The sequence below is a fragment of the Anabrus simplex genome, chromosome 7 (assembly GCF_040414725.1).
Source record: "Anabrus simplex isolate iqAnaSimp1 chromosome 7, ASM4041472v1, whole genome shotgun sequence".
Lineage (NCBI taxonomy): Eukaryota > Metazoa > Arthropoda > Insecta > Orthoptera > Tettigoniidae > Anabrus > Anabrus simplex.
Window position 1 is genome coordinate 79944632 of NC_090271.1, and position 13995 is coordinate 79958626.

At 37.3% G+C, this 13995-nt stretch overlaps 1 protein-coding gene across 1 annotated transcript in view; it reads right to left on the reverse strand.

Annotated features, from left to right (window-relative positions):
• LOC136877268 (succinate dehydrogenase [ubiquinone] flavoprotein subunit, mitochondrial) overlaps window positions 1–13995 on the reverse strand; it is a 133638-nt gene that overhangs the window by 37544 nt on the left and 82099 nt on the right. The window contains exons 6-9 of the mRNA XM_067151177.2: window positions 8496–8634; window positions 6727–6895; window positions 6242–6635; window positions 4048–4239 (exon numbers count right to left, since the gene is read on the reverse strand). Coding sequence (XP_067007278.1) covers window positions 4048–4239; window positions 6242–6635; window positions 6727–6895; window positions 8496–8634 — 894 coding nt within the window. The remainder of the gene's footprint in view (window positions 1–4047; window positions 4240–6241; window positions 6636–6726; window positions 6896–8495; window positions 8635–13995) is intronic.

Here is a 13995-nt window from a genome sequence, read left to right on the forward strand (position 1 = left end):
AAGAACTATCTTTCATTCGACAACAAGCCCTCCTTAACGGCTTTAGTTTAAAAATGCTAGTTGCTTTACGTCGCACCGACACAGATAGGTCTTATGGCGATGATGGGATAGGGAAGGGCTAGGAGTGGGAAGGAAGCAGCCGTGGCCTTAATTAAGGTACAGTCCCAGCATTTGCCTGGTGTGAAAATGGGAAACCACAGAAAACCATTTTCAGGGCTGCCGACAGTGGGGTTCGAACCTACTATCTCCCGAATACTGGATACTGGTCGCACTTAAGCGACTGCAGAGTTTAAAAATGATTAACGGGCTGATCACCAAATGCAAATACAAACAGCAAACAAGTTTAATTAAACAAACAGAACGAACCAGAAAATATGTGAGGTTCACCTTTAATAAACCGAACATTTACGCAATCACTAATTTATTTAGGATGCACGACATTAAGATAGCGTTTTCAACAAATAATAACACTAGACACAGGTTTTTCAATCATAGCAGGGTCAATGAGAATAATGAAGGAAAGTTTCAAAAATCAGGAATTTACAAGTTAACATGTAATCAGTGCCAGGCCACATATATCTGGCAATCCGGACACAACTTCGCGATAAGATACCAAGAATACGTTAATGCGGAAATACACAAAAGGTTTTCCGCAATGGGGTGAACTTATGAAAGAGACAGGCCACAAATTTACAAATATCAATCAGGACCTTGCAATCATCAATACGCTAAATAAAGGAAGACTAATGAATAATTTGGAAAGTATACATATATTTCTGGATAACTTGCTTAAGGAGGATAAAAATTTAAATGAAACAAATGAACAAAGAAACCCCTTGTTTGAACATGTATTGAGATACATGGAATTATTAGGAGGCAATCAAATACGCCCAATAAAGGTAGGAAGCAATCACAAAGCAGCTACGTCACAAATAGAAGCCACCCCCTGCACATAACAAATGACAACATGCCTTCACTTCCCCTTCCCCCTCCAAACCAAGCTAGCTTAACGTCCTCGTCACACCGCTACTACACAAGGTCGAGGACAGCAGAGATAGATACAAACTCGTAAACATCGGAACAAGAACAAATTGGACAGAGGTAAGTTTAAAAGTTTTTACAGTACAAACAATTCCTTTAGACAACACATCCCCAGGTATTCTCAATTAACAAACGCATCCTTTCTGCCAGTTACAGGTTGTCCACCAAACATCCCAACTTAACGATTTCCGAATAGAATTTGTAGTTTAAAAAAAAATTACAGTTCCTATTTATTTAAAATGCAAACAACACACCCCCAGATGATTTTAATTAACAGACGCTTTTTTTCTGCCGGTTACAGGTCGTACTCCAAACTATCCAACTTAACGAAACCTGTATAATTTGACCAACAATAAACATAATCTTCTTCACCGGACAGTAACGAGATACAAACAAGAGAGGTCTAGCAAAACAAGGAACATTATACAACCAAGACAAGTTTGCAAGAGCATCATGCTAAAAACCGTCGAATTTAATAAATAACCAGTGCAGTGACATAGAATGAAACCAAAGACTTTTTAATTCAAAAAATAGTTTTTTTTAATTTGTATAAGTTTTTAATCTTTAACTAACAACTGCCCCACCCCCACCCCTACCCTTCACATATCCCCCCCCCTACCCCACCACCTAATTGTTCCTTACTAACATAATTTTTATTCTTAATTATGGAATTGTTTTATGCTATTTTTACCTAAGCATTATGTGAAACAGCTGATGATGACTGCTAAGCAATCGAAACTTGCACTGTAAGTTTTAATGACAAAAATTTAGCCAAAGGCTAAATAATAAAAAAGGAAAGTATTGATCAGGTGGAACCTTCTTCATTAGTTAACTTGAAAACTGTTCTTCGAATTATGAATTATCTGTCTTTCAAATTAAACTATTTAAATGACATGTGAAACCGTACCTCGTATTTCCGATTTTGAATTATCAAGGTTCTACTGTATTGGCCGCATTACCTACGCTCTTTGTATTAACCCTAGACTGGGCGCGCCAATTTCTGCCACACTACTGGGCGCGCGGTTGACTTTGTCAACCAGTTACGTTTTCAGTCGTTTACAGGCTTCCAATCGCATAAACATTTCATTTAACAGCGTTTTATCTTTTGTTTCAATGTTATTCTTCAAATAAAATTAAAAACTTGTATTAGTGATTAATATGAATGTACTTAAAATGGATAATCATGAACACGTGAACTAATTCTGATATGGACTTGAATACTGCACCTATTTAAAATGAGTTAAGCAGTAGATACATTACTAAATTAAAATAATGGTCATATTTTAATATTTGCACAATTATACAATGAAATGATCAGATATAATAGCCAAAAATGACTGGATGAAAGATAAACTTTGTTACTATGTCCAAGAAATCTTTCACACCTTATCCCCCGAGCAATGCCATAACTTCACTGCGGTTCGCAGATTTAGCATCACGCTCACGGCTGTAATTCACTTCCTTCCGCTTCCTAGAAATGTACAAATTAGTCCAGTATAATAGTTCATCAACCATCTCAGCGTATATCAACTGCATGAAACAGTCAATTTCTGTTGATACCTTCCTCGCCTCCCCTTCCGGTCCTGCAGTATTTTTACAATATTCCTTGCTTTTATCATCTAGTAAGTATTGAAAAGACCGTCGTGGACTACACTGCCCCGCCATCTCTCACGAAGATAAATTCCCTATCGTTATCGTCTTCATAGATCTCACTGTTCGAATCGGCCTCCTGCTCCGTATCACTGTTATGATCCTGATCCGATACGTTTATAATTTCTTCCTCCCCAAAAAATCCGAAGCAGAGTCCTCTATTTCATTGGACAACCGGCTCAAAATGTCAGATATGTCTCCATCATTGACAAAACGAGACCTAACATAGAAGTATACTGCATGTAATTACGCCTGACCTTACCTAATTACCCAAAAAGTACAGAGGAAAGGAAATTTTAAAGAAATAAATTTTACTTACATGCCCAGGCGCGCGGTTGACTGTCGAATGGCTTCGGGTTCCAAGATTTCGCTCGACATAATTACTCATGTATCGCTTCCACTGTCGTCGAACTTCGACTGAACTGAAGGCCAAGAGTTAGAGCAAAGGTATTAGTTGCAAGGTGGTGAAAGACTGACAGTTCTAGGAATTACGGCGTAAAATAGAGCGTTGGTTGACAAAAACAACCAGGGCGCCCGGTCTAGGGTTAAACTATACCATGACCACCATTTTCTTACTCCTTCCTTCCCTTTGCACTCGCATTCCTCAGTTCTAGAAAATTTTGCTCATCGATTTCATGATGTCCTTGACATAATTGTCTGTGTGGTTAAAATGAGTGTTAAATAAGAAGCACTTTCTTAGTCGGATAACTATGAAATCTTCAGCAAGCATGATGAAAACACTGTTAATCAGAAACAACTCACCAATCCATTAGACATCCTATCATCAAGAACAAAAATTATCTTAATTTAATCCCTACAACTGCATCATTACGAGGTTGCAGCAGAGGAAAGTAATATGCGGGAAACACAGGATTTGGAGAAAATTTTACCCGATTGGCTTCATCAGTCCCAGAAAATAGACAGTCCCGATTAATACAAGCAATCTGTTGAAGAGCGTTTTACGAAGGATCATAACAGTGATACGGAGCAGGAGGCCGATTCGAACAGTGAGATCTATGAAGACGATAACGATAGGGAATTTATCTTCGTGAGAGATGGCGGGGCAATGTAGTCCACGACGGTCTTTTCAATACTTACTCGATGATAAAAGCAAGGAATATTGTAAAAATACTGCAGGACCGGAAGGGGAGGCGAGGAAGGTATCAACAGAAACTGACTGTTTCATGCAGTTGATATACGCTGAGATGGTTTACTGTAGTAACTTTATAACATGACTGAGCATGTACCTAAGGGCCAACAGAGCTAAAGGATACTACAAATATATCTATCTCTGCCTATGAAATCATCCATGGCTTCCATGAAATAACTTCTAACAACAAGCATTCTAATACAAACCTTAAGATCAGCCATTTTCTTATATAAATTGCTCATTTTTGTGACTCCTTCCTGCAAAGTCTCTGCTGTTCTAAATACAGCTGCATGAGTCTGCATAGCCTTCTGCATGTTGAGACGCAGGGTTGCAGTGGGAATGGAACCCTTGGCAAATCGAATCCAGTCCAAGTTAGCAACAGATTCTTCACCAGCATTCTGTAAATATAACCACTAAACTTCAGAACAAAATATAATAATAAGTATATCCAGTCACAAGAAATATACAAAACTTGGCAAGGCACCCCACAAAGAAACATGCCTTTTGCCAGCAAAGAAATTAAGAAACTTAATTTTGTTTTTCATTTATCCATCCCACTATTTTCTTCCTATAAAGCTAATGCACAAAACTACAGTAAAGTTAAGTATCTGATTACATAATTCACAGAGACCAATTAAAATAGTTGGATTATTCAAGGACAGCCCTCCTTAATTAACCCCCTCTCACACCTCGTTTGTGAATGAAACCTTAAAAATTTTTATCACATTTTTTGGTCAATAACAGGGTCCTCTTTTAAGAGGTTTCTGCAGACAGAAACTTTAATTGATCTAGTTTAAATAAATCAGTCAATAAGAGCCTCATAAAAAAACTACTAGAATATAATCTAGGTTAATAAGAGCCTCATAGAAAACAAATATAATATAATCTAGATTGTTTTACTAGTACAAACCAAACTTTCTTCATTGCTATCAAGATAGTATTTTGAACAGCATTAATTCTGGCATTTCAAAGTCTCTTGCAAGTATTGTAGAAGAAACAACTGACTTTGTTAGCTCAGGGGGTAAAGGAGCAGTATTTCATAAGATATTTTATTTTAATTCCTCTTTCAAAGGTCTCAGGGTATTGACCTCCTCCTTAGAGTTTGTCCCTCACGATGGAGGGATTTGCTCTTTTGACAAGCTGTCACCACCTGATACAGTCGTGTGCCATGTCAGGATGCAGGTGTATAGTAGGAAGATCTTCATGCAGGGTGTCAAGCCAATGCTGCCTCAGTCATCCTACCAACCATTTCCCCATTTGCTTGCAAAGCAAAATCAGTCTTAACCCTCTAAGCTACCATTGCTGCTTCTGTTCGAAGTTTGTGCCTGTACCAGCAAAGATGGCTTTATCACATCTTTTCAGAAATGGGTCCACTCTGTATCGCCTGCAAACTTAAATCATTTGTATAACAATCATGAATGTCAGGCCAGATGTCCAACTGAACATCTTTGTTTCCACGACATGTTTCTTTTGACAAGGACTGGTATTCAGCAGCATGCAGGGCAACACAGTAGACTGTAGAATGGTATATTTTCAACTTGAGCCGCTCTAGAATCTTGCAAAAGTACACCAATCAGAATGCATTTCAAGCCATACACTGCTCAAGTGGCAGAAGATCTCAGCACAAAGTATTCAGTCAGGAGCAACTGCTGAGCAAAGGAACTTTAAAGTACTTGTTGTTGGTAGGTCAACACCATTAATTTTGATGATCTTCATCATGTAACACATCCACCTTGCCAGGTAGGGTGGTGGCAAACAAGGTCTCACCAGCATTGTCTGTCCATGTAGGTCTCTCTCCACGATTACTCTCCAGTCCCCACCTCTACTCTCTACGTTTAAACTTCAGGTAGTCCAGCCATAGTTTCCTTGGTCATCCAACAGGTCTCCTTCCACTAACTGTCTGTTCCATGTATGCCTGTGGTGCTCAAGTGCCTGGCATTCCCTTTACATGCCCAAATGATTTAAGTCTTGCAGACCATAATCTTTCTTCCAGAGGGTGCTCCACTCCCAAAGATGAACTGACATCATCATTTCTCAAATGATCACGCCGTGTTTTCTGCATGGCATTCCTAAGAAATTTAAATTTAGATTTATAGTCAGATATTGTTTTCTTCATGCTGAACTGGAGGCCAAAATCTGCAAGGCAGTTGTTCCATGCTCGGACTTGACAAAGGTCAATCATATCTTCAGCATACAGTAAAATCAAAGGTGCAGTAAATGCAGATCTCTTGTGGCTCTTGTTGCTCTTAAAACAATGCATACATTACAATGTTGCAGAAATGCTTCCTAAGCTACTCAGATTTCCTGATTAAAAGCAACAGAACGCACTATTTTAAGTAGTAAATAAATTCCATACTTTTTTTTTAATCCCACAAGCACACATTGATTTGAACAACTTACTGCCTTTATTGGTCCAAACGTCTCTCCTGGCTTGTTCTCCTCGGCAATGGTCTTTGCACAAGCACGACCAAATACCACCAAGTCTAGCAATGAGTTAGCACCTAGACGGTTGGCACCATGAACTGAAGAGCAAGCAGCTTCACCACAAGCATACAAGCCAGGAACAACTTTGTCTTCTCCACCAGATGTAGTCAATACTTGACCTTTATAGTTGGTGGGTATTCCACCCATATTGTAGTGAACTGTTGGTAAAACTGGAATGGGTTCTCGAGTCACATCCACACCAGCAAATATCATAGCAGTCTCAGATATACCAGGCAACCTGGTTGCAAGCTGCTCGGGGGGCAAATGATGCAACTGGAGATAAACATGGTCTTTCTCTGGTCCACAGCCTCTGCAAAAATCATTTAATAATTAGCTACAAAGTAGCAGCAAACACATTCACTGTGGAAAACAGTTCAGGAAAACTGTCCTAAAGCTCCTACCTTCCTTCCCTAATTTCAATAGTCATGGACCTTGACACAACATCTCGGGATGCCAAATCCTTTGCAACAGGGGCATATCGTTCCATAAATCTCTCTCCTTCACTGTTAATCAGGTATCCTCCCTCTCCACGACAGCCTTCCGTAATAAGGCAGCCAGCACCATATATACCTACAAAGTACAATTTATTCATTTATTTACAATGCATTCCATAATGAAATTTGAGTTTGCAGAACACCTCAAAAACTGGCAATTATAAAAAATTTATATCACGCTTTACCTCAGCATACACAAATAATGGACTAATTCCTGAAGAAACCTCGGTAGATTATTCTTCACTCACGTATTAAGTATTCTCGACATGGGTTGAAAATCACATTCATAAGAAAGGGTCTTTAGAGATAACACAATGTTAGAAATGTCTCCTTTCAAGAACTCTTTTGAATGCTCGATAATCTACTTCCTCTTCATGCCCACAGAATATAATGTCTGTCTACACCACCACCAAACCAGCCCCCTTTCAACAACATTAATTATAATATGATAAATTCCCTGCCCTCAGAAGATCACTTAGTCATACTGAATCTTGGTACTTTCTTTTGAACCAAATGACCCAATGATTCACTGTCAAACAATGATGATTCTGGCAAAATGAATTATATTCAGGAAGTTTTCCGTTTTTCACTAAATGATAAAAAAACTATGAACTATAATGGAGAAGGTTCTTGTATGACCAATAATTACCAATACTTACAACCAAAGAGACAACAAAAAATAAGCATTCACATATCAATTCACAAAGGAATCAAATCTAATTGGGGAAGGAGTAGAACGGAGACTGGAAGCATTTGAGATTCAGGTATGGAAGGGAATGGAAAAAATAAGCTCGGTAGACAGAGTAAGAAATGCAAAGTGATAGAAAGAGTTGGGAAAATGAGATGTCTGCTACATGTTATAAGGGTGGGGGGAAGGAGAAATTGGACTGGATCTTGGATGAGATGAGACTGCTTGTTAACAGATGCTCATGAAGGGTTGGTGAGCAGAAAGAGAGGAAGTAAGAAACAGATGGGACTATATGAAGATAGAAGGAAGCTATGTTAAAATGAAGAGAAAAGCAGTGGAAAGGAGTGTGTGGAATGCTACCATGCAAAGACCTGCCTCAAATTATTTTCTTTTTTTTCTTTTTTGCTAGTGGCTTTAGGTCGCACCGACACAGAAAAGTCTTATGGCGACGATGGGACAGGAAGGAGCTATGAGTGGGAAGGAAGCAGCCGTGGCCTTAATTAGGTACAGCCCCAGCATTTGCCTGGTGTGAAAATAGGAAACCACGGAAAACCATCTTCAGGGTGGCCACAATTAAGCGACTGCAGCTATCGAGCTCGGTCCCCCAAATTATTATTATTATTATTATTATTATTATTATTATTATTATTATTATTATTATTATTATTATAATGGTCAATATTTGAGTGTCTTCATGCCTACATAAAGGGAGTTAACACTTTGTTAACGCTTTCACATTACTAACCAGGTTTCTTCGTATTGATGGATAGATACGTACGCAAAGCCAAAGGAATCTTTCATGATTTTTCCTCTCCTCTGATCAATATTCTTATCCAAGTACAATGAAGGAAGCACACAATACTTGATTAAGATGAGAGACATAGACAGAAAGAAATTCCAAACATTAAATTCATTTCCAAGTTAAGTAAGAGGTTCAACACTGTTTCACATACACGATATTCTCCATTAACAAAAACCGAAAACTAACCTGTGGGATGGAACTGGACAAATTCCAAATCTTGATTTGGCAAATTTGCTCTGGAGATCATTGCAGTACCATCACCAGTACATGTGTGAGCAGATGTGCATGAGAAGTAAGCTCGGCCATAACCACCAGTAGCTAAAACCTAATAACAGAAATTTCATTATACAGTACAATTGTAGGAAATTGTAATACAAAATTTTAATCAAAATTATAAATGTGTACTTCAAAAACTAACAGAAAATAAAGGAAACAATGATATTGTTTAATGTCATTTTCTGATTACCGCCTTTACTCTCCTATAAAACCCCACTCCATCCTTAATCTATATATATAAAATAACTTGACCTGACTGACTGATTCATCATCGCTGAGCCAAAACTACTAGACATAAAGAAATGAAATTTTGGGAATACATTCATATTAAGATGTAGGTGCTCACTAAGAGAGGATTTTCGGATATTCCGTCGCTAAGGGGGTGAAATTTTAAAATGAGTATCTATATCTCAAAACTTTAAAAGTTTACACATGTAAAAATTGGTATTTAGAATACTTTAAAAATAAGGAAACATATTTTTTTTGTTTTTGGAAAATCCCAATAGGAGGGGTGATAAAGGGTAAAAAAGGTATTGGAAGCCTTTAATCAGGATACCGGTACTTATATCTCAGAAACTGAAGATATTACAGACCTGAAAATTGGTACTTTTGATCTCTTTTACAACTAAAGAAACTCGTATTTTTTGTTTTTTGGAAAATCCAATTAGTGGGAGGGTGAAAAGGGCAGTACTTATATCTCAGAAACTGAAGATATTACAGACCTGAAAATTGGTACTTTTGATCTCTTTTACAAATAAAGAAACTCGTATTTTTTGTTTTTTGGAAAATCCAATTAGTGGGAGGGTGAAAAGGGGGGTGAATTTTTAAAATTAGTGTATCTATATCTCAAAACTTTGAAAGTTTACAGATGTAAAAATTGGTATTTAGAATCTTCATTCAAAATAAAGGAACACGTATTTTTTTGTTTTCGGAAAATCCCAATAGGAGGGGTGAAAAGGGGTGAAAAATAAGGTTGAATGCCTTTAATGAGGATACTTATATCTCAGAAACTGAAGATATTACGGACCTGAAAATTGGTATTTGGGATCTCCTTTACAAATGAAGAAACACATATTTTTTGTTTTTGGAAAATCCAATTAATGGGGGGTTGAAAAAGGGGGTGAATTTTTAAAATGAGTGTGTATATATATATCAAAACTTTTAAAGTGTACAGATGTAAAATTTGGTATTTAGAATCCACTTTAAAAATAAAGAAACACATATATTTTTGTTTTTGGAAAATCCCAATAGTAGGGGTGAAAAAGGGGTTGAATGCCTTAAATGAGGATACTTATATCTCAGAAACAGAAGATGTTACAGACCTGAAGATTGGTATTTGGGATCTCCTTTGAAAATAAAGAAACACGCACTTTGTTTTTGGAAAAACTAATTAATAGGGGTTAAACAGGAATGACAAATTGGGGTGAATTTTTAGTTAGACTATATCTACAGTATATCTCAGAAACGTAAAATGTTACAGACGTAAAATTGGTATTTGGAATCTCCTATAAAAATAAAGAAACATAAGTGATTTGTTTTTGGAAACTCCACTTAAGGAGAACTAAAAAGAGGGTGAAATTTTAAAATGAGCATTTCTACAGTATATCTCAAAAACTTAACATGTTACCGAAGTGAAAAATAGTATTTTTTAATCTCTATTGAAAATAAAGAAACATGTATTATTTGTTTTCTGAAAAACCACTTGGCTGGAGGGGTAAAAGTGACTGAAAATGGGGTTGAATTATTTTAATTAGGATACTGATATCTCAAAAGCTGAAGATGTTACAGACGTGAAGTTTGGTATTTGGAATTTCCTTTAAAAATAAAGTAATAGTATATTTTTGTGTTCGGAAATCCACCTAAAGGGAGGAGGGAAATTGAAAAATTAATTGAATTATTTGTATGAGGATACCACTATCTCAAAAACGAAAGATTTTGCAGACGTGAAAATTGGTATTTGGAATCTGCTTTAAAATTAAACAAACACGTATTCTCTGAAAATCCAATGAAGGGGAGGGGGGAGGGAAGGGGAAAAATTAATTGAATAAACTGTATGAGGATACTTACATCTAATTAAAACTAAAGTTGTTACAGATGTAAAAACTGATGTTTGGATCTCCTTTAATAACAAAGAAAAAAGCATTTATGGGCGAGATCATTTTGGGGGGAGGGGGTGAAAAGGAGTTGAATTACTTTTATGTGGACACATATCTCAAAGACTGAAGATGTTAGAGTCGTGATAATTGGTATTTAGAAGATCCTTTACTATTAAGTATTTTTAACGGGAAATTCACTTAAGGGGGGGGAGTGTGAAAGGAAGTGAAAAAAGTGAATTCTTTGTATGGGGATACTTATATCTCAGAACTGAAGGTAACAGACGTGAACATTGGTATTTGGAATCTCATTTAAACATAAGAAAACACGCCTTTTTTTTTTGGTGGGGGGGGGGGTATAAATCAAATTAACGGCAGTGGGGTGAAAAAGTAGTTGAGACCAATTGATTTGACTGTTCATAATGTACTTATTCTGATCATAAACTGATCATTTTTAATCTTTCTTGGTTCGTTTTCAAGAACCATCTATTCCTTTGGAGTACATAAAGTTAGATTAGAATAGATTCTCCTGGCATATAAATAAAAATTCAAACACATTTGAAATAAACGATATGAATGATATTGACTGTGCAATTGTTCACCTCTATAATAAGGTTAATTATTCACGGAAGTGTATCATTCGTGTCGCCAGAAATCTCGCGCACTTGCCTACGCGCGGCGATGGTGCTGGTCACATTGTCAGCAATGACAATGGCAGAGGATGTAATTTACCGTAAAGTAGCGGTCTTGCATCTTGCTGTGGGTTCCAGTCCATCAATAATAATAATAATAATAATAATAATAATAATAATAATATTCTGGACCGTTGTCATAATGTGCAGACCGTGCTGGAAACGGCTCCTGGCCATGTAATGCCTACGATTGCAGTCCAGCCGCGGGTTCAGTACCACCAAGGCACCCAAGACGACACCAAGCCGGATCTTCTCAAGGATTTGATCCATATTAAAATGCTTATAGGAAAAGACGGCGAAGATTTAGAGACCCAACTGACCGGGTGGAATACCTGGACCTAGCCGGGGAAGTACGAAATCGATTGCTAGAAAGAAAGATTGAAAAATGGGAGGAACTTTGCCGTAATCTCTCAGAAAATGAGTCAGATCACGCATTTTTGCGGATTCTCTCAGAAAACGAGTTAGATCGCGAATTTCGGCGGATTATATATAAAACGTTAAGTATTCAATTATAAATTTCATTATAATACCGTAGCAAAGCACGGGTAACTTGCTAGTTTTATACTATTTTAAGATGAAAAAAATAATTGCAAGAAAATCTTTTAAGTGACCAGGCAGCACATGCAATACTTCAGTAAATGGTAAAACCCTTGCTTCTGCACCACCTGTGCATTGGCCTTTGCCTTGGATACTCTCTCCCCTACCATAAATTTCTCAACGCCCTTCGAGCTTCTGGACTAAATGTCCGGTGTGGCTGCGTGTACTGTGTTATTAGGAAGAGTCCAGTATACAAGCAGGAGTGAAAACGAGCAAAGAACAAGTTTAACGGCATCCTTCAAGTTAAATATGTTAGAATATGCTGCAGGAAATAGGGCAAGAGCAGCAAGTCGTAAATACGAAATGCAGTCGTGTACAATTTGTTATTGGAGTAAACAGAGAGAGAAACTTTTAGGAGCGAAGAAACCATCTAAACGCTTTTTTGCGCTGAAATGGACTGTGTGCAGAAGGACATCACTGTGCCAACGGCGCCTATTAGATTATACTGACAAAGTGATCAAATTTCACGGCTTTATCATAAGACTTCAGAAACAGCCTCAGTTTCTCTTGTCTCAAATTGACAAAGCTGATCAGACACTATTTCTTCGAAATGCCATCAAATACCACAACAAATGCAACCAATGCATCAAGTGTTCTAGTTAAAACTGCTGGAAATGAAAAATTACAATGCACTGTGATGTTAGCAGCGACCGTTTATGTCAAAGTTTCCGTCGTATTGCATATTTAAAACAAAAACTCTGCCAAAAGGAAATTTTCCTACGAGGATACTTATCTGCGTACAAGAGAAAAGTTAGACGAAGGCCAACTGATGTAGAAATGATTGAAGACAGTGCAGCAACGTCAACCAGGCACCCTGCTGAGCAAGAAGTCTATGCTGGTGTTAGACAGCTTCTGCAGCCACTTAGTGGATGCTGTGAAAAAGGAGATGAACATGACCCACACCTGTCCAGCCACCATCCCAGGAGGCGTTACTTTAATTTTACAGCCGTTGGACGTCTGCATAAATAAGCCATTCGTAGATCACACTAGGAGGGTCTATGCAAGTTGGATGGTAAATTATAAGCATAAGACAACAAAAGGTGGCAAAATTAAGTTACCGTCCTTTCATGTAATCTGCAAGTGGAATAAGTGCATGGGGACTTATCGCACCAGATGTCGTTAAAAAAGTTTTAAGAAAAAAAAAATCTGCTCTGGATGGAACAAAAGACAATCTACTGTGGGAAGGAGAGTGAAACTGAAGATTCGGACCAACCATGTGACTATAAAAGCAGTGACATTAGCAATTTTAATCACTGCATTGATGGGGTGAAAGTTCCTTATGGGATTCGTTGTAAGTACCTAGGTGTTAATATAAGGAATAAATGAGATTGTAAATAAAGGGTGCAGATCTCTGCACGTGGTTATGAGGGTGTTTAGGGGTTGTAGTAAGGATGTAAAGAGAGGGCATGTAAGTCTCTGGTAAGACCCCAAATAGAGTATGGTTCCAGTGTATGGGGCCCTAAACAGGACTCCTTGACGAGAACTGGAGAAAATCCAAAGAAAAGCAGCTTGATTTGTTATAGGTGATTTCCGACAAAATAGCATTACAAAAATGTTGCAAAGTTTGGGCTGGGAAGACTTGGAAGAAAGGAGACGAGCTGCTCAACTAAGCGATATGTTACAAGTTAACTCTCATATTTGTTCCGTATTGAAGTTGATTATATATCAAGAATATTTAATAAGATCACCTATTCAAAACATACCAAGAAACTTATGGTTAAACTTTTACATAATATTATAGTCTTATTAGGTACATGTTTCACCCTCTATTAGGGGCATCATCAGCCTTAACTTTAAAGTCATTGGTCTTGGACCTTAACAATCCTTGCAAGATATAAATTTTTACAATAATAACCTTTTAAACATCATGACATCTTAAAATTAACACACTAGAAAACATCTAAAATATATGGACAGAACAAGTGATGGTTAATGGAGGAAACTAGTTATAAAATACACTTTTAAAAATTAAAATTTAGAACATAATCAGTCCTAACTTATGTGGAGTGTAGAATGTCTAAAACCAAA